Source organism: Marmota flaviventris, chromosome 8 (genome assembly GCF_047511675.1).
Source record: "Marmota flaviventris isolate mMarFla1 chromosome 8, mMarFla1.hap1, whole genome shotgun sequence".
Classification (NCBI taxonomy): Eukaryota; Metazoa; Chordata; class Mammalia; order Rodentia; family Sciuridae; genus Marmota; species Marmota flaviventris.
Window position 1 is genome coordinate 113455171 of NC_092505.1, and position 18504 is coordinate 113473674.

The following is an 18504-nucleotide window of genomic DNA, read 5'->3' on the forward strand; positions in this document are numbered from 1 at the left end:
CTTATGTCCGTACTTGTATATTTGGGGCAAGTGGGGAGTCAAAGATGTGACCTGGTAGCTCATGGTAGCTAATGTAGCCTAAGTAGTTAGTGACCTAACAATTTCTGGTTCCTAACGAGCAGAAGTGAGGCTTTCAGACAGTTTTCAGCCATAATTGCCTCTTTTTATACCCTCTTTTATTGTGCTCAGCTCTTGTGCTGCTTTTCCTTGTAGTAATGTTTAGAAATCATGTCTGTACATGTTCTCCTTGAAGTGTCTTGGGGTAACCAGTTCTGTGTTTTTTTGTGACGACTAAGAAATGATTGCATGCTGCCATATTTCTGCCATGGCGATTTGCAACCGCTGCACTCTTGGCATCTTCCAGCTGCTAGAGCTAACACTCCACCACGTCGCCTTTGAGCAGCCCTCGCTCAGCCTGCAGAACACCTTTATTGGGCTTGCACAAGGGGTGGGGGAGGAGTCCTTTTTCTAGAGTCTGCTACTATCCTGTTCATTTATGAGTGGTTTGTACAGTTTGGTTTTCTGTGCATATTCAATTTTTTAAAAATAGATATTACTTTCATACAGTTTAATTAAAAAAGTACATTCAAAGGCTTTTAGTAAAAGCCCTTCTGTCTTCTCCGATTTGCCCAGTTCTCTGTGCCTCCTTAAAATAGGTTACCTGCGAATAGATCTTTTTTTTTTGCATATGTATTGCATTTTCCTCTGTTTTACACATTTATTAGTATACAGTTTGCATTGATCTAATTTCTATGTGTACATACTTTTTTGCCAAATCACAAGTTGATAAAAAAAAAATTAGTGATTTCAGGAATGTTAAGTGTGAAAAAGGGAATTATTATTATTGTATTTTGACCTTAAGTTATAAGTTATTGGGGCCTGATTTTGGTCTCCACTAGAGTCAACACTCTTCTGAAGAGTGTCAGTTCACTTTATTCATTTATTGGTTTGTAATTGCCCTGAAGCACAAAATGAAATGTTAACATGAATGAATCATTAATTTTCTTTCATTTTTTGAAGCTTGCAATCCGAAGGGCTACTCTAAATAGATCATTTACTCCTGTTTTCTTGGGAAGTGCCTTAAAGAACAAAGGAGTCCAACCTCTTCTAGATGCGGTTCTAGAATATCTCCCAGATCCATCGGAGGTCCCGAATTATGCTGTTCTCAATCAGGAGAAGTAAGTCTTGGCACTTGGATCTTAATTTATGCAAAAACTTCAGACCCTAAGAATGAGTCTTCTAGTCACATTTATAACTTTGTTTCATAATTTGCAAAAATTGATCACAGTTCTAGTTGGGTAACAATTTTGGGATATAGAAAGATGTTTGCTATTCAAGTTCCCTATCATGTTTGTGAGTTAGAAGTACCGTCTGTCTCTCAAGCTTTATATTATTAGAAGATTTTCTCATTTGAGACCAGCTCCTTTTAGCTCTTCTCTCTTTCTCTCTCTCTCTCTCTCACACACACACACACACACACACACACACTCTTTTTTGTTGTCCTGCTAGGAAACAAAGCCAGGGCCTCATGCATGCTAGGCTTGCGCTGTGCCTCTGAACTACATCCCTATCCCAGTCAGAACTAATTTTAAGAAATATTTTTAAGAAATAAACTTTTTTTAAGCTCTTATTTATTATTTTTCTTTCTGTATCAAACCTTTTCAGTTTTTTAGTGTACTCCGGTCCTATTTCTATGTAGAAACTAAGCCCTAAGTACTTAATTCTTACTGATCTCTTTCAGTAAAATTTTATTGTGGGTGAGGTCAGAAATGTCATGTGTGCTTTTTTCTTGGATAATACGCTGATAAAATAAATTTGAAATATTTTACTTCAAAGATTTATATTTATTTTATTTTCAGTGACTCAAAAGAGAAAACCAAAATCTTAATGAACTCCCAAAGGGATAACTCCCACCCATTTGTAGGCCTGGCTTTTAAACTTGAGGTAAGTTGCTTTCTAGTGTATTTAACTTCTGTCAGTAGGAATTTTATTTTCTTTTAGGGTCTATTCCTATCACAAAATGACTCTATACCTCATATGAAAGATTTGGAAAACAGGAAAAGTAGAAAGAACAAATAAGGAATTTCAGAAGTTCTTGGGTTGACAGTCCCGTGTTTTTAGAAGCATTTCCTCTCGTTGTGGTTTAAAATAATAGATTTTTTATGTATCATACTACTTTATAACTTTTGTTTTCATTTAACATCATAATACATATGACCCATGTTTCTATAAATAGTTTCAACATTTAAATTTTTTTTTGTTTTGTTTTGTAGATGGACAGAATGACTTTATTTTTATGTGGTGCTGAGGATTGAACCCAGTGCCTCAAACATGCTAGGCTCTACCACTGAGTAACAACCCCAGCCCTTAAAAGTTTAAACATTGGGGCTGGGATTGTGGCTTAGTGGTAGAGCACTCACCTAGTATATGCGAGGCCCTGGGTTTGATCCTCAGCACCACATAAAAATAAATAAATAGAATAAAGATATTGCACCTAACTGCAACTAAAAAAAAAATATAAAAAAAAGAGTTTAAACATTTAAATGGCAACTTAATACTCTTAGATATACTATCATTTGCTTAAAATTTTGTAATTATTGCACATTTTTGTTTCCAGGCTTTCATTGTTGTAAATAACAGTGGGTTTGCTTTTGGGAATCTGTCCTCAGGAACTCATGAAGGGTCATGTGCTAATATTAGCTCTAGTTTGCTCACATCTTTGTTGATAAAATGGAACTCTTAGAAGTAATTGAAAATGCAGGAATTCTAGTTCAACTAATAAATTGAGGTATATCTTTACTGTGAATATTACTCAGACTTTAAAAATTGTGTTTAGATGCATATTTTTTGACATGGAAAGATGTCACCACTGATGGACCAGTATTTTATATATTGTTCTTAAATAAAATCCATGCTTTATTCAAATTTCCTTGGGTTTTGCCTATGTCCCATTTCTATCTCAGTGTCCCATCATGTGTCCTACGTCTCCTTAGGCTTCTCTAGACTGTAACAGCTTCTTAGACTTCTCTGATTTATGACCTTGCTATTTCTGAGACGTGCTAGTCAAATGCTTTGTAGACTGCCCCCCGAGTTTCTTTAGTGATTAGATGGGGGTCATATGTTTATAGGAGGATGACTGCAAAGATAGAGTGTCATTCTTGTCACATCACATTAAGGGCACAGACTGTCACCATGGCTTGTCATTGTCTATGTTAGCTGGGGTAGGGTTTATCAGGTTTCTCTGCTACCAGGTGATTCTTTGCTCTTCTTACTGCACTCTTTAGAAGAAGTCCCTCTCCGTTCACACTTTGGGATGGAAATTACCCTCTACATTTTTAAGAGAATAGAATCTACATAGGGTGGTTGGAATTCGGTATGGGAGACTTGCTCTTCTCCCCCATTTATTTATTTATTCAGTTGGTCACTTATTTTTATTGGTATGAACTTAATGGATATTTACTTTGTACTTGAAGTTATAATCCCTAATATGTTATTTTTGTTGCTCAGATTGGCCAGGCTTGGCCATAGGGAGCTCTTGCACTTGGCTCCAGTGTCCCCTTCCAGTGTTTTGTTGTGTTGAACACTTCCTGACTTCCTGTCACTGCAGGGTGCTTCAGGCTTGTCTTGTATATTCCATGCCCAGCCCTAAAAGCAGCCATTTCTCCAAGGAGTCCTGTTTCCTTTTTCTGGATAGCAGTATTAGAATCCAAGGCTCAGTGCTAAATGTGTTTTTGTTGGGGTATTGCTTCTGTTCTTAATATTTTTAATGGGGAAAATACTGGATAGGCTGCAAGTGTTAAAAATAGTTTAAGTAATTTTAAATTAAAATGTAACATTGCAGTGAGAAGTTTTCCTAGAAGAGTAATTACTGAATTCAACTTACAAAAAAATCTTAATATTTAATGTATTAGTTTATATTACCAGATTGCTTCAGATTGCTTTCACACTCTCAGAATTTATGGTTATTTCAGTGACTATAGTACAGAGTATTATGATTTTATTGATTTAATTAATGAAAAATCATGTAGTGTTCATCTTGCGCTACTTCCCACTGACAAAGAACTCTCAATGGTATATTTACAATGCAGTTAGATTTTCTCTTTTCTAATTGTCTTTTTGTTTTGTCTATTTTTTTTCTTATTGGAGAAACATGTGTTATTTATACCAGCTTTCTCTAATGAAATTGATTTTTTAAAAAATAATTAGCAGTTTAAAATTTATAGTCAAATATATCAGTCTTTTTCTTTAGTCATTCTATCATTTTTAACATTAGAAACCCTCTTCTTTGTATATATTTTGTCAGTGTTTACTTTTGTTTCCTTTGCTTTCTTATGGTTTTGTTTTTCCATTGTTGATCCTGCTAGAATTTGGTTCTGGTGTATGTTGTGAGTTAGATTTTAATGTATCTCTTCTGACTCCAAATAGAAACCAGTTGTCTAGTTGCCAGTTTATGAACAATTCTGTTCTTTCTTTTCCACTGATTCATCATGTTTCCTTTATCATCTATTGACAAACATTTAATATTTAAATATTTATATTGTACCTTATGGACTGTTAAGTCTAATTGTTCTGATTCTGTACTTTTTGAGCACTTAGCATTTTTATATTAGTGAAGGTTATTTTCTTTTTACCATAGTTTTGAAAAATTTGTTTTTAACTGAGTGAATTTTTAAATCATTACTCAAATTTTAAAAATCTACAGTGGTGTACACCTATAATCCCAGCAACTAAGGAGGCGAATCAGGAGGATAACAAGTTCAAAGCCAGCCTGGGCAACTTAGATTGTTTCAAAATTTAAAAATGGCTGGAGCTATAGCTCAGTAGTAGAGCACTCTTGATACAATTCCTAGTACCAAAAATCTAAATAATAAACTAAATTTTAAAGATCTGTTTGGATTTTATTGCTATAGTATTAAGCCTGTAAATTAACTTAGTAAAAACTGGCAGCTTTTAAATATGTATTTACTTGGTCAGTGTTAGTGTACTCAGTCCTTTCACAGAATTCTTGTGTTTTTTCCATGTGGTTACCAAAGGCGGCTTTAGATATGTAGTATGCTCCTGCCATTTGTGGTTTTTTAAATTGCTTTTTCAGTAATCATGCCTCATTTCTGTTTCCTGTCTTAGAGTATTAAACTGAACTTAAGAAATAATATTAGAAGGCAAAGGTGTACTTCCTTACATAAACAAATTTCTTTGCTAATAACCTTTATTTCAGAGGAAATATAAAAAGTATTCTGGGTTATGATACCAAAAGGTGGATCAGCAGCAACCATTTAATATCTTTTGTTTTCCAAGCCAGTGTCATGTAATTTGAGATGATAAACTGATATGTATGTAAGATGGGCTACTAAAATTGAAAGTATTTGCAGGTAGCTGAGAAGTTTTTCTCTTGATTTTGACTCTTACGTTTCTCTTTATTCTTCTACCACACCCCATCTTGACTTCTAGGCGGGTCGATTTGGACAGTTAACTTACGTCCGCAATTACCAGGGGTTGCTACAGAAGGGTGACACCATCTACAACACGAGAACCAGAAAGAGAGTGCGAGTGCAGCGGCTAGTGCGCATGCACGCTGACATGATGGAGGCAAGTGAGGGATGTGCACCATCCCTGCGGAAGCAGTCAATTATGCTGGCGCCCCCGCCCTGTTAGGAAACAACCTCTGGTTGAATACACGCATCTTCCTTGCATGTGCTATCTCTGAAGGAGTGTGCTGCTGTAAGCCAGATAGGCAGGTGTGGGGCTTGTTGCCTGCCACTGGTTGTGAGTTTCTTCCATGGCCAGGTTGCAGTGAAAGGACAGGTTGTTCCCTAGGACTCCACACAAGGTGCAGCACTCTCCTCATGAGCAGCAGTGAGTGTACTAGGTAGGCATTTAGAACAGCAGAATGTAGTTGCACATTCATGTGATTTTCCACATGGTTCAGTATGTTTACTTTCTGAAATGTGGTGGTATGAAAGACCTATTTAACCTTAGAGCTTTCAGTCTTGTTGTAGATCCCCTTGCAGGGCCATGTGGTCAAATCTGCTCAGGGTCCAGTCTGGGTCATTGACTTTGGGCTTGAGTTGGCTCTGAATCTGTGCTAGTCTTCTTAGTCCTTCTGGTTAGGGCTTGGCAGAAACCCCGAGTACATGAGGTTGCACCCACTCCCACTCTTCCACCGTCCAGCCCTGTGTTCCTGGAGAAATTCTTCAGTCTAAGCAAAATCTTAGGAATTTTGGGGGAGGGGCCATGACTTTTATCTCTCTTGGGAAGAGGAATAGGCTGACTTGAAGTCGGAAATCTCTGCTGCTTTGTGAGATAGGCAGCAGGGGGCAGGCTGGGAGGATGAGTGCTTGTCATAGCCTTTTCAAGAAAATACATACCCCTCTGTAGTCATCAAAGCAAGACGCAAGGCTGCATCACCACTCCATAGCTGTTGTGTATGACTGTCAATCTCAGAGGAAATTGCTAGGAAGCGTGGCAGCTGGACTTGGTTCTTAGCCTTCCTGTGTTTTTGACTGCTCGCCTCTGTGAGAAATTTAATGTATTTTTAGTATAGTGTGCTCCATTTGCTTCCTTTGTTTGCAAAACTTCCTTTGCAGTTTTTCCTTGTACATGCCTGTTTTTATGATCTCATTGTCTAACTTTGGTAGCACAGATAGTACATGCTTTTTAATTTTTTTTTAATATTGTTAGTTGTAGATGAACACAGTATTATTATTTTGCTTATTTAGTTTTTTTATGTGGTGCTGGGGATCAAACCCAGTGCCGCATGCATGCTAGGCAAGTGCTGTACCACTGAGCCACAACCCCAGCATGTTTTTTAAAAATAACTTTAGAATTGTGAGGCACAGTCACTAATTGAATACTTCAGATCCTTCAGGTGATGAAGCCATAGCTCTGAGTTTTCCATTAGGGGGAAAATCTTGTCTGTTGAGGTGTACTTAAGTAAAGACCCTGTAGAAGCTGTCTTGGCATGATTGGTGGTTGGTGCTGCATGGGTTACTCTCTGCAAAAGGAAGTTCTGCTTTGTTTTTCTGTAGTTTTTCTTGTGCAGTTACTTTGTAGTTGTGTCTTGATTTGTATTGCTTCTTTTCTCAGGATGTTGAGGAAGTGTATGCTGGAGACATCTTTGCCTTGTTTGGCATTGACTGTGCTAGTGGAGACACGTTCACAACCAAAGAGAACAGTGACCTTTCTATGGTAAGCTCTTCCATTTCAAAGCTTTTTATCATTTGCATGCCAGAAGTCTGTGTTTTTTTTGGGGGGGGAGCTGGGGATGTGGCTCAAGCGGTAGTGCGCTCGCCTGGCATGTGTGCGGCCCGGGTTCGATCCTCAGCACCACATACAAACAAAGATACTGTGTCTGCCGAGAACTAAAAAATAAATAAATATTAAAAAAAAAAAAAAAAGAAGTCTGTGTTTTTAAAATTTTTTTTTAGTTGTAGATGGACACAATATCTTTATTTATTTTTATGTGGTGCTAAGGATCGAACCCGTTGCCTCACACGTGCAAGACAGGTGCTCTACCACTGAGCCCCAGCCCCTGTTAAAGGAGGAAATGCTTATTTGGGGGCTCATGGTTTCATCATATTAGTGAACAGCTTTATTAATATATTACATTAATATATTTCCCTTTTTAGCATAAAAACCAACCAAGATATAAATTGTCTGGCTAAAGATGTTGTCTGGTGTTTGTCCTTTTGTATTGTAGCACATTAAATGAATCCATCCTGTACTGTTTAATACAGTTTTTGAATTTTTCTCTGTTCTTTTAAAAAATATTTTAGGAGTCAATTCATGTTCCTGATCCTGTCATTTCAATAGCAATGAAGCCTTCTAACAAGGTAGGAGTTTGATTTAAAGTTCATTATATCACAATAAAAACTTGAGATCTTTTTTTAATCTGTACTGGAATACACATTGTATCTTGTGATAAACAGCAGTCCTAATGGTCTGTTTCCTCTTTTGGTATTAAGATTTTCTTTTTAAATTTATCAGTGTGATGGCAATAATTCCTCAGTATTTTTTAAGAAAATGGTGGTATTTTAATACTCACCAGACTATTTTATAGTTCTTTATTATGTCATAGTGGTTGATGTTCCTTCTTGCATTCTTAAAATATGTAAAAATGGGAAATAAGAATATTTGTCCTGAGTTTTAGTGAAACCCATTGTAAAGTACGTGTGCATGTTGGGTAGATGTTTTAGTCAGCTTTTCCACTGCTGTGACCAAAAGAACTAAAAAGAACAGTTAAAGGAGGAAATGTTATTTGGGGGCTCAAGGTTTCATAGGTCTCAGTACATAGACTGAGACCATACTTCACCTGTTTGAGAAATCATGAGGTTTTCTAGTTCTTTTCTCAGTGTAGAAAAGAGAAAGTAGAGGAGGCAAGAAACATGAAATGGTTGCCTATTCCCAGAGACTCCAGGAGGTGCAGCCTTTCCTCCTTCCTAGTAAATGTCATAATTTGTTCCAGGTGTTTTGCTGAGATTGTCAAAATTTCCCTTTGGAAAAGCGAGGTTAGAAATGAAACATATTATGCGTTTTCATCCCAAAGTCCAGAGTTTATGTAAAACATTTGACTGGATAATTCAAATGCATCCATAATCCAAAAATTTTTTGTTTTTTTTGGAGTTGTTTATATGTTTAAAAGTTGGAAAAGTGTCTGCTTGCTGGAGTAAATTATTTCAAACCAAATAATGAAGTGTCTGCATTAAGCCATGAGACATCGTCGGTAGGAAGTGGGTAGGGGGCACAGACAGTGCAGCAAAGATGTTTCCACTGTGCTGAGAGTATTTGGCTGGTGCAGGGAAAGGCAAGAGACCAACCTGATCCCTAACCTGGGATTTAGTCCCAGTCTTGCCACGAACCTGACCTCTCTGTACATAGTTCCCTCCTCTGTAAAAGATGAATAGTTCTATCTTTCAGCATCAAGGTTAGGTTTAAGATAATGTGCAGAATGCATGCTTCAGCTCCAGGCATGTGGGAAACAGTGGCTGTGAATACTGGCAGTGTGGGGCGTGTTTTCTGTTGCTGTCATAAGAGGTTGCCACAAGCTTAGTAGCTTAAAGTAACACAAATGTACTCTTTACAGTCCTCTAGGTCAGAGACTGACATGTTCTCAGTGGGCTAAGTTAACCAAACAGGGCTGTGTTCTTTTTGGAGTTTCTAGGGTAGAGTATCTTGCCTTGCTTACTCAGGTTGTGGGCAGAATCCAGTTCCTGTGGGTCTATTATTGGGGTCTCCATTTCCTCTGTCATCTGAGGACCATTCTTAGCTTCTAGTGACTGCCTACCTTCCTTGACACATGGCTTTCTTTCATCTTTAATGCCTGCAGCAGTGGGTTGAGTCCCTCTTGTGTTTAGCTTTCTGCCTCTTCTTCCATACTTCATCTTACCCACCCTCCTTTCTGCCTTCCTCTTCCATTTTTAAAGGTCTTCATGATTACTTTACTCCACCCAGGTAATTCACAACAATTTCCCTATTGTAAGTTCTGCAACCTTGATCACATCTTCAAAATCCTCTTTGCCATGTGAAGTAACATATTTACAGGTTGGGAGGATTAGGGCATCTTTGCAGATCTGTTATTCTGCTCACCATGTGGAATTACATCAGGGACTAAAGGTGCATTTTACTGTATCCAAGCAGACTATTTTGAAAGGGGGAGTCTCAGTGTGCCGTTCACCTTACTATTGGCCTTAACAGTCAGTCAGTCCTCCTGAATCTATGAGAGAGTCTTGGTAGATATGCTGAGTGTTTTCTTTTGATGTGTAGCATTTCTAAAATGTAACAGAAGTCTCTTTCCACTTAATGAGTAGCTTTACACATATGAAGTTTTTGCAGTGTAATAGGAAAGGGCATAGAGTTAAGTCTTGGACTACTGTTCTCTGTCTTGGCATGAAGAGAGAATCCTATTAGCTGGTTATTCACTGATGTCTGGCTGTGTGGTGTTCAAGCTCATATTTTTTAAAAAAGGCATGGAATAGAGCTAGGTAAGGGTTATCTTTATTTCTTAACTGCTGGCATATTTGATTTCATTCAGTAATGTTCTTTCAAAAAATACCATTGCTCATTGTGCTTTGTAAAACACATGACTTTTCTTCCTTCTTTTAAAGAATGATCTGGAAAAATTTTCAAAAGGTATTGGCAGGTTTACAAGAGAAGATCCCACATTTAAAGTGCACTTTGATAATGAGAGCAAAGAGACTATTGTATCTGGAATGGGAGAATTACACCTGGAAATCTATGCTCAGGTAATGACTAACCAGGAAGTTAAGTGGGGTTATGTAATTACTGTTAAGTCAATAATGCTCAGTATAATGACTGTAAACTCCATGCTTCTCCAAGTTTCACTCTGGTTTGTATCCACATGTGGTGTACAGTTTCTTCCACTGTGTATCAGTTATTTTTTTGCTTTCAGTTGTTCAGTATTGTGGAGTTCTAGAATTGGGGCTGAGAGGATTTGCAACAAGATTATCCATCTACGTCAAAAAATTTCTGGTCCTAGCCTTGGGAGACTACTGGCAGTTGTACCCACTCTTTAGGCCATTTCTTCTCAAGTCCGTGCTTAAAGACCATTGTAGGATAGTTAAAGAATGTTCCTGGGAAAGGTCATACATGTACATGTAAATGAAAGCAAAAGATATGTCACTGGAAATTATGGAGTGACCATTTCTTTGAAGCTGAGGTAGAAAATTCTGACAGAAAAATATGGAATAGTGGTGAGATTTTAGCAGATAAATTAATTGGCAGTAAGTATACATTAAGCATTAAATATCACATATTTAATCCTTAATGAGACACTGCAGTGATTTAAGATCTGTTATATTTAAGTGAATGCTACTCGGATGTTTAAGCTGCTTAGGATTTTTCTTCAGTTCATTTTAAAAATTTCATTATGCCAAAAAAAATAATCTTCCCCCTCCCTTTTTTTTTTTTTTTTTTAAGAGAATGGAAAGAGAATATGGCTGCCCTTGTATCACAGGAAAGCCAAAAGTTGCCTTTCGAGAGACCATTACTGCCCCTGTCCCGTAAGTATGCAATGTAATCATACACTGTGAGAGTGAAACAGTAACTTAATTATGAGATGTACAAAATCATTATTGGTATAAAGACATTTTTATGTAGTAGTATTTTTTATTATGGAATCGGTACAGTTCTATACTGTAAGCATGACATTATATAGAATGGTACTTCAGGATTTGTTTGGCTCCCCCAGGCCAGATTCTAGTGAGGACTGACTTGCACATCATTAATAGACATGTCTGCACTCCATCTCAATGGAAGGGTCTTTTTATTCCAGCTGTGCTTCCTTTGGGAGACGATTGTCATGTTTTACTTTTGTCCCATATTGTGGGTGCCAGAGAACTTGCATTTGCCAGGGGATAATCTCCTAGAAGTAAGGAAAAGTAGTGGTATGATAAATTTTAGAGAACAATTCAGAAGATACAGTGGGTTTAGACTTTGTTGGTGACAACACAGTCTTCATGAGGAATAGCAAAAAGCAGGCTAGATTGCTACAAATATAATCTGTTTCAGCCTAGTCCCTGTCTGAGTCTACACAGATTCCGAGTTAGATATAGAATTAATAAAACCTACTGTGGCTCTGAAAGACATGGAACAGACAAGTGATATTGTACCTGTGATACGATGTCATGAAGCAGGATGATGTAGTCTAGTTCAATGAAGTCATCGTTCCTTTGCTGTGATAAACAAAAGCCTGGTGTTTAAAACTGCAGCTTTAATTTTAAAATGAGCTTTGATTATTAGATGATTATAATATTCCCACTTAGGTTAAAAAAAAAAAGGTGTCATGATTTATTTCAGTTTAGCCTGACAAAAAGTAGTCTTCTAAATAAGCATTCTGTCAAACTATATTTTAAAGTCATGATTATTCTATTTGTTACTCTAAAAGTTGTTTGTATGTTTTTACCTTCCATGTTATGGTAGCCACTTAGCCTTATTCTGTGTAGCTTATTACTTAAGAACCTTTAGTGTTTCTATTGTTGATAAAATTATCACTTAAGAGAAACCATAGCAATGAATGTTCACATTAAGAAGCCAATTTTACGATAGAGATTCTCTTCTAGAAAATGGGAAATTGTAATATATAATCAGTGTGGTCATCTCATTTTATAATTAAACTTTTGTTCCATACTCTTTATTATTTTGGGAATAAAAAGTATTTATCAGCCACACAGAACTGCTGTGCTTGCACAGTTTAAAACCATCACCAGAGATTTGCTGTGCCATACATGTCTCTGTAAGGCTTAGGAGTGACGTGCTGAGCCAAGCCCTAGAGTCCAAGGTGCAGCACAGCTCCTGGGGCTCCTTTGTTTAAATGTGGTTGTCAGTGTGGCCTAGGGTCAGATAAGAGCATACTCTTCTCTCTTCGTAGTGTCTTCAAGTAACCCTTCCTTTGACAATATCAGCAAAGAATAGTGCATACATAAGGGTTTTTATATGTTGGATCTTAATAAGTAAAGATAGATAATATATAGAAAGTAAAGCTGTGATTAAACCCCTCTGTTGAGATTTTCATTAATACTTTAAAAATCATCATTTGGTGAAGGGTTTCAGGAGTTTGTTGTTTTTGTTTTTTGTCAAACTACCAACATTGTCTTGTACACATATTACTAAAGACTTGGCTTGAAAAATCACAGTAATGATTTTAGGACTCTCTGTACCTGGAGTCAGTTACTGAAGCTTAGGTACCCTTATGGGAATGTTGTAAGCAGGGTTGATGTCTGTGAAATCTGTTTCTCAAAATGTTGTGCTGTGTAGGCTGGGCTTTTGGCATTGACTCTGAGTACTGTAATTGGGCATCTTGCCCTCCAGTGCCCATAGTTGCCTAAAGTGGTTACAAAAGCCTGCAGAGAAAAGGTGCTCCAGCTGCCTCACAGTTTGTCGCCAGCAAGCTGAAACAAGTCAGCAGGGAAGTCCTTTTCTCTCATAGAGCTGACTCAAACTGTTGTGGCTTCTTTGCATTCTGTGTTTCTTGATTCCCATTAGGTTCTAGTTGAAATTTTTCTCTTCTTAACCACTTAATAAAGCTAAAATCAAAGAATTTATTCATAGATTTTTTTTAAGATCTAGAAAGATGTACTTCTTAATAGATGTCATATCAGACGTAAGGAAACATAAGGCTAGCAACAGGATGTGAGGTTGTAAAGTGTGACTAAGTGGGTTATGAAAGAAAACTGCAGCAAGCTCAGGAGCAAGTAGTGGAATTATTTGAGAGGCAGTACAGCAGGCTTCACAGAGACTGCAGTGCTTCTGCTCTTCAAGCTGAGCCTTGGGGAAAAGGCCAGACATATCTCTTAAGTACCAGTGGCACCAGCATTCAGCAGAGAACAAAAGCAGAGTCCAGGATAGTGCACAAGTGATGGGAACATGAATTTTGGTTGCTAAAGGGAATAATGTGTATTGGGTGCCAAACTGTTCTTGAGAGCTCAGCTTCACGTGACTGCCATAGAAGGTGGTTCTGAGAACCTGTGCATAGCACGTTAAAGACAGTCATTGCAAGGATTTGGGTGCCTGGGGTTCTGTCTTGCCTCTACTAATAAAACTCTACAGACCTTTTTGCTCAAGAAGAGGGTTTGAGTGAAGCATCAGAGCTATATTTCAAGCCAACATGAAAGGTGAAGAACCATCACGACTGCGGTGCCTTGGGAAGGTGCAGTCTAAGTACTGCTCATTACGAGACCCTTGACTTTGCCTTGCTGCTGTTATGCTTCCTTGTCAGCATGTGCCCAGGGAATGCAGACTAACCTGGCACTGGGAAGAGGAGCCCAACTTTGGAGGCAAAGGGGGACTGTGGTTTGCGTCTGTTGGCCAACCCAACCACGTGACTGGTTCGGTTGCTGTTCTTTGGATTCTTCCTACAACTCTTTATATTCTCTAGTCAGGATTGACTTCTTCAAAACACCAGCTTCACTATGTTAAATGCAAAATGACTAGAATACTGTCCAACTGTGAATTGCAATACTTTTAGTCAGCATTCATCCTGCCAATAATGTGCTTTATAGAGAGTACTTACCACTTGCTTGACAGTTTGAATTTTGGCCATTTTATAACATGTGTTTTCAGTAGAATTCTGCCATATTATATAACCACAGGCAACCCAGGCTAAGTGCCGAACTGGATTCATTTGTGGAGATACATTTCCGAAACTGTCTGGTGGGGAGACATGAGAAATGTAATTATATCACATATACAGTTCTAACCTTTGAAAAAATCTAGATTTTTTTAAGTCTTAGTTTTCTTCAAATTTGTGCAGAAAATAATTAAGCCATGGATCTCTAAAGTTCCAAGGCTTCTTTTTTTTGTTGGCTTCATTGGAAATTAATCTTGTTGTCAAAGCCAGGATATTTCCAACATGGTTAACATCTGACAATTTTGAGCATACAGGTTAATCTTAACATTTTTTTCTATGTCCTATATATACCTGGGATATTTTGTGCTTCTAGTGGTTCCTTTGTGGACTTGAGTCTTTGATAGAATGTGTTATCCTCTTCATCTGGACTCTTCCCAGTTTCTCCTTCAAATGTGAAGGAGACTTCTGGTGCAGTGCCATGTCCCACTGGAGGGTAAAGTACTTCAGCTGTGCAGTTCACTGTGACTTGCTGTTGGAAACATGTTTGCAAAAGATCCGGATGTAGAGATGGCATGCATTACTGATTATTCTGTGAGATGGCTTTAGAGCATCAACCCTAAAGGGGTTTCAGACTTGACCCAGAGTGCCTGATTTCAGAGACATCTAATTGGGCCTATCCTATTCCTTTTCTAAAGTTAACAGGCAAGTACCCTAAAGTGGATTTTTTAATTACAACTTTTAAGTATCACAATCTTACAAATCCTAAACCTAAAGCTTTGAGTATATTTCAGTATTAATGGAGTATCCATTTGTGAGATCAGATTTTAATCTGGATTTATATACCAACCCAACACTGGTTACTTTTTAAGTTTTTCCACTACTCTTAACTTCCTACTCCTGAAATAATTTCCTTTCAAACACAGATAAAGCAGTGTGTGTCTAGATATAAAATTAAAAGATTGCAGCACTGAATTATGCTTTGAAAAGCTGTCTTTGTCTAGTAGCTCAAATACTGTTTAATGAATTTCCTTATTAGTCTGTATCTCTTCATAATTAGACTCAAAAAAGAGCAGGGTTTTAAAAATTCCAAGATGGTTATGGTGCAAATTGCAGTTTCTTTTAAATTTTCTAAAATAATTCGACACATGTATAATTATTTAAAATTTCTCTGCCCCACAAAGGGCCTTAGCAGTGGTATCAGTTGGTCACTGTGTTGCTCATGGATACCTGAAAGCACTTGCCTGCCTTCTCTAAATGCTGGCAAAAGGACTGGAAAGTAAATGACTTCACTCAGCCATGTTGGACATAAACTCAGGCTGCCTGTGAGCATGTAACTTCTTAATATATTTGAACTGAAGTATAGTCTGTTTTCTAAATAGTTCAGTAGAAATAATTCAGGATGTATATCAGAATACACAAAGATAGTAAATTTTGGAGTAAGCTTACAAAGCTGGCCCTTGTAAGCTTTGACCATATGACTAGATGGTCAGTGTTTACTAAAGGAGTCAAGGATCTCACAACAATTTAAAAAAAGTAAAAATCTAAAATGCTATAGATTTGATCAACACAGATGATTTTAAATATTCAGAATAACATTTTATTTATACAAAAGGATATTTCACTTACTTTTTTAAAACTTTTTTTTTTTGTTGTAGACACAAAGCCTTTATTTTATTTTTATGTGGTGCTGAGGATTGAACCCAGTGCCTCACACATACTAAGCAAATGCTCTGTCAACTGAGCCACCATCCCAGCCCCTTCACTTACTTTTTGTGTCATTTCTTCCACAGAAAATTTAAGGTGGTACTTGTGTCCTCTTCCTGGAATATCCTAAATTTAAGAAAATGTGTAAAAAAGAAAATAAGTCAAATAGTCACATTTTTAGGAAATGCATTCTTCTTTAATGGGGAGAGGAGGGCTGGCTGGTGAGGGGCATGATTAAAGCCATGCATCTTGAGAGAGGCATGTCACCAGTTAACATTTAATTGAGCAGATTCTCTGTCCAGTCTGTTTGGATTAGGACAAGGGTAGAAGAGAAGTATACAAATAAAAAGGGCACAGCTCACTTTTTAATCATCATCAGACTCCAACCCCTAGATCTGTAAAATTTAATTCTCTACATAAATAATTTTCAAAGAGCTTTTAATCTAAAGATGACAAATAGGATATACCTTTTAAAAGACTTTTCATAAAGCCCATGGTGCCCTCCGAGTGTTCAGTGAACATGGATTCCATGTTGAGGCAGATTACTGCAGTGTTTGGAGACTCGCTGTACTTAAGTACTGTTTTAACTTGTGTATTAGTGGCCCTGCAAAATGGTACTTCAACAGTTTTTTACAGGAGTAAGACAAACATTTAGATACTTGTCAGTCAAGAGACAGATTAGGAGTTTACCCTACTTGTACTATCTGTTGCAGTTTTGGAGTAGAATCTATTCCCTGTCAGCTCTGAAAACCATCAGTGGTTAAAAATTATATCTGATAAATAAAAATGAGGGACTACCCAAATCTAGTAAGGTGGGCATGCTGCAGCCTCGAGCATCCTCCAGTTGCACCCTTCAGCCCGGAGCAGCCCAAAGGCAGCCATGTAATGTGATGGTGGTTACCTCCAAGCTCAGCTCAGAGGCTTTTCTTTTCTGACTTTGGAGGTCAGCTTCTTTTGCTCTTGGTGTTCCCCTTCATTTTGGTCAAAGGGTCTAATAAGGATTGGTCTTACAGTTTAGGCAGTGGAGTCCTTTGGAAGGCAGATTAGCAGATAAGAAACAGTAGCAGTTTTAAGATTTTTTTTGAATGATTCCTATGGTGTCCCCTAGGGAAAGTGTTAAAGTCAGCTGTAATTCCCTATTTCCTTGTCAGGGTGGGCACTGAAATGGTATTGGCGTTTCTCCCTTACCGGGAAGAGAACGAACGAAGGGACTGGAGCTTAGACTACCCCAGGAACGTTAACTTGGGGGCTAGAGGGCCCAGGCCTGCACCCCTGCAGTACCCACCTCCAGGCTCCCTCATCCTGGGTCTGCCCCAGGGACACCTGGCGGTTCCTGCGCAACTCACCCCTCTCGGGACTCGCTCCTCACTACCACTCCAGCGGGTCCCACCTTGCCCACCCGACATCTGGCTAGGTCCTGTTGGACTCACCTCCAAGCGGGCCTCCTCCACCTTCTGCACCAGAAACACCTGGTGGGGGGTTCCGTGCTGGTAGTTGATGCAGCTCTCGGCCACCGAGACCGCCCTGGAGGCTGCGTAGTGTTCTGGCGGAATCTCCATGTTACAGCAGCTGCCTGGACCCAGCTCTGTGCTGCAAGGTTCTGCCTTGCCTTGGCTGGGCTGGGCGGCGCGGGCGCTGCCCTCTACTTCCTCCCCGCTTAGGAGGCTGCCGTGGCCCCGCCCCTTGGCCCCGCCCGCCCAGCGGCTGCCAGGCCTGCGCCGCCTGCAGGCGGGAGGAAGGGAGTTGGGGCTCTAAGGGCTGCGGGGACTTGGTCTCTCCTTAACCCTTAGGCAAACAGGGCTCTCTGGCCTTTGCGTTGCTGGGGCCTCTTAAGTAGTCTGCGTCTAGATATAAAATTAAAAGATTGCAGCACTGAATTATGCTCTGAAAAGCTGTCTTTGTCTAGCACTCAAATACCATTTAATGAATTTCCTTATTAGTCTGCAACTCGTAAGAATTAGACTAAAAAAAGAGACTGTCTGCCTGCTTTTCTTTCAGATTAGAGCACAACTTTCTTAATACAGCAGGGCCTTACATAGGGCAGGTTGCAGAGGTGTCACAGGTAGTGTGATTTGCCCCTTCTTTCTCAGTTTTCTGTGGGGTTGGATCAGGTCTAACCAAATTCAAGTATGAGAGACTACAAATTATAGAACTAAATTGGGGACTAAGTAATTTGGTTGGGGGAGGGGGAGATGCACCTGCACTCCACTCCTCCTTTGCTGATCTTAGATGAGGTTTTCGATACAACACCATGCATCTGACTCTAATCACTTTGAAAATTTTGCTCTGAAACATACCTAAAAACTGAACACAACAGACTACATTGAAGTAGCTCTGACAAAAGTGAGGTTTCACAGCTGCTTCAACAGGAGAGCTTTTAGAAGGCAGTGAATTTCCACTATCCAGTTTTTTGAAATTATTCCTTTTGCCACCTTAAAAGATTTGCAGCTTAGGCATTTCTCTGGGTTTGCTGAAGATCAGGAAGTAAGGTTCCTTTTCATCAGGCCTATGGTTAGAACTTCACCTTAATTGGTTGAAATGGAAATAGAGATTCTTTTCTCTTTTACTTAAAAATGGGTTTTTGAAGTTTTATAGCTTCATTAATGGTTAGTACTCAGTCCATCCTCAGACTTGAATAATGTGTAGATTTATGATTCAAAGTAATATTTATGATTCTCTGGGATCAGGTAGATTATACTATAATCTTATGTGACTATATA

The 18504-nt window shown here is 38.5% G+C and overlaps 2 protein-coding genes across 2 annotated transcripts in view; one reads left to right on the top strand and one right to left on the bottom strand.

Annotated features, from left to right (window-relative positions):
- Gfm1 (G elongation factor mitochondrial 1) overlaps nt 1–18504 on the top strand; it is a 41074-nt gene that overhangs the window by 10431 nt on the left and 12139 nt on the right. Inside the window, exons 7-13 of the mRNA XM_027933823.2 lie at nt 1021–1178; nt 1860–1944; nt 5449–5586; nt 7084–7185; nt 7773–7829; nt 10101–10238; nt 10933–11015. Coding sequence (XP_027789624.1) covers nt 1021–1178; nt 1860–1944; nt 5449–5586; nt 7084–7185; nt 7773–7829; nt 10101–10238; nt 10933–11015 — 761 coding nt within the window. The remainder of the gene's footprint in view (nt 1–1020; nt 1179–1859; nt 1945–5448; nt 5587–7083; nt 7186–7772; nt 7830–10100; nt 10239–10932; nt 11016–18504) is intronic.
- Nucleotides 11102–17435, bottom strand: Lxn (latexin). Its single transcript, XM_027933825.2, has 6 exons — nt 17215–17435; nt 15848–15910; nt 14432–14609; nt 14024–14160; nt 11625–11687; nt 11102–11377 (listed from the first exon to the last, which is right to left on the bottom strand). Exons 1-6 carry the CDS (start codon nt 17341–17343, stop codon nt 11279–11281), a joined length of 669 nt encoding a protein of 222 aa, XP_027789626.1. The 5' UTR covers nt 17344–17435; the 3' UTR covers nt 11102–11278.

Coding starts and splice junctions, on each gene's coding strand:
- Lxn (XM_027933825.2), bottom strand. CDS start 17,343: ATGGAGATTCCGCCAGAACACTACGCAGCCTCCAGGGCGGTCTCGGTG. Junction 14,610..15,847: donor TGGAAGAAATGACACAAAAA/GTAAGTGAAGGG, acceptor TGTTTCCAACAG/CAAGTCACAGTGAACTGCAC. Junction 14,161..14,431: donor AGAAGCACAAAATATCCCAG/GTATATATAGGA, acceptor TCTCCCCACCAG/ACAGTTTCGGAAATGTATCT.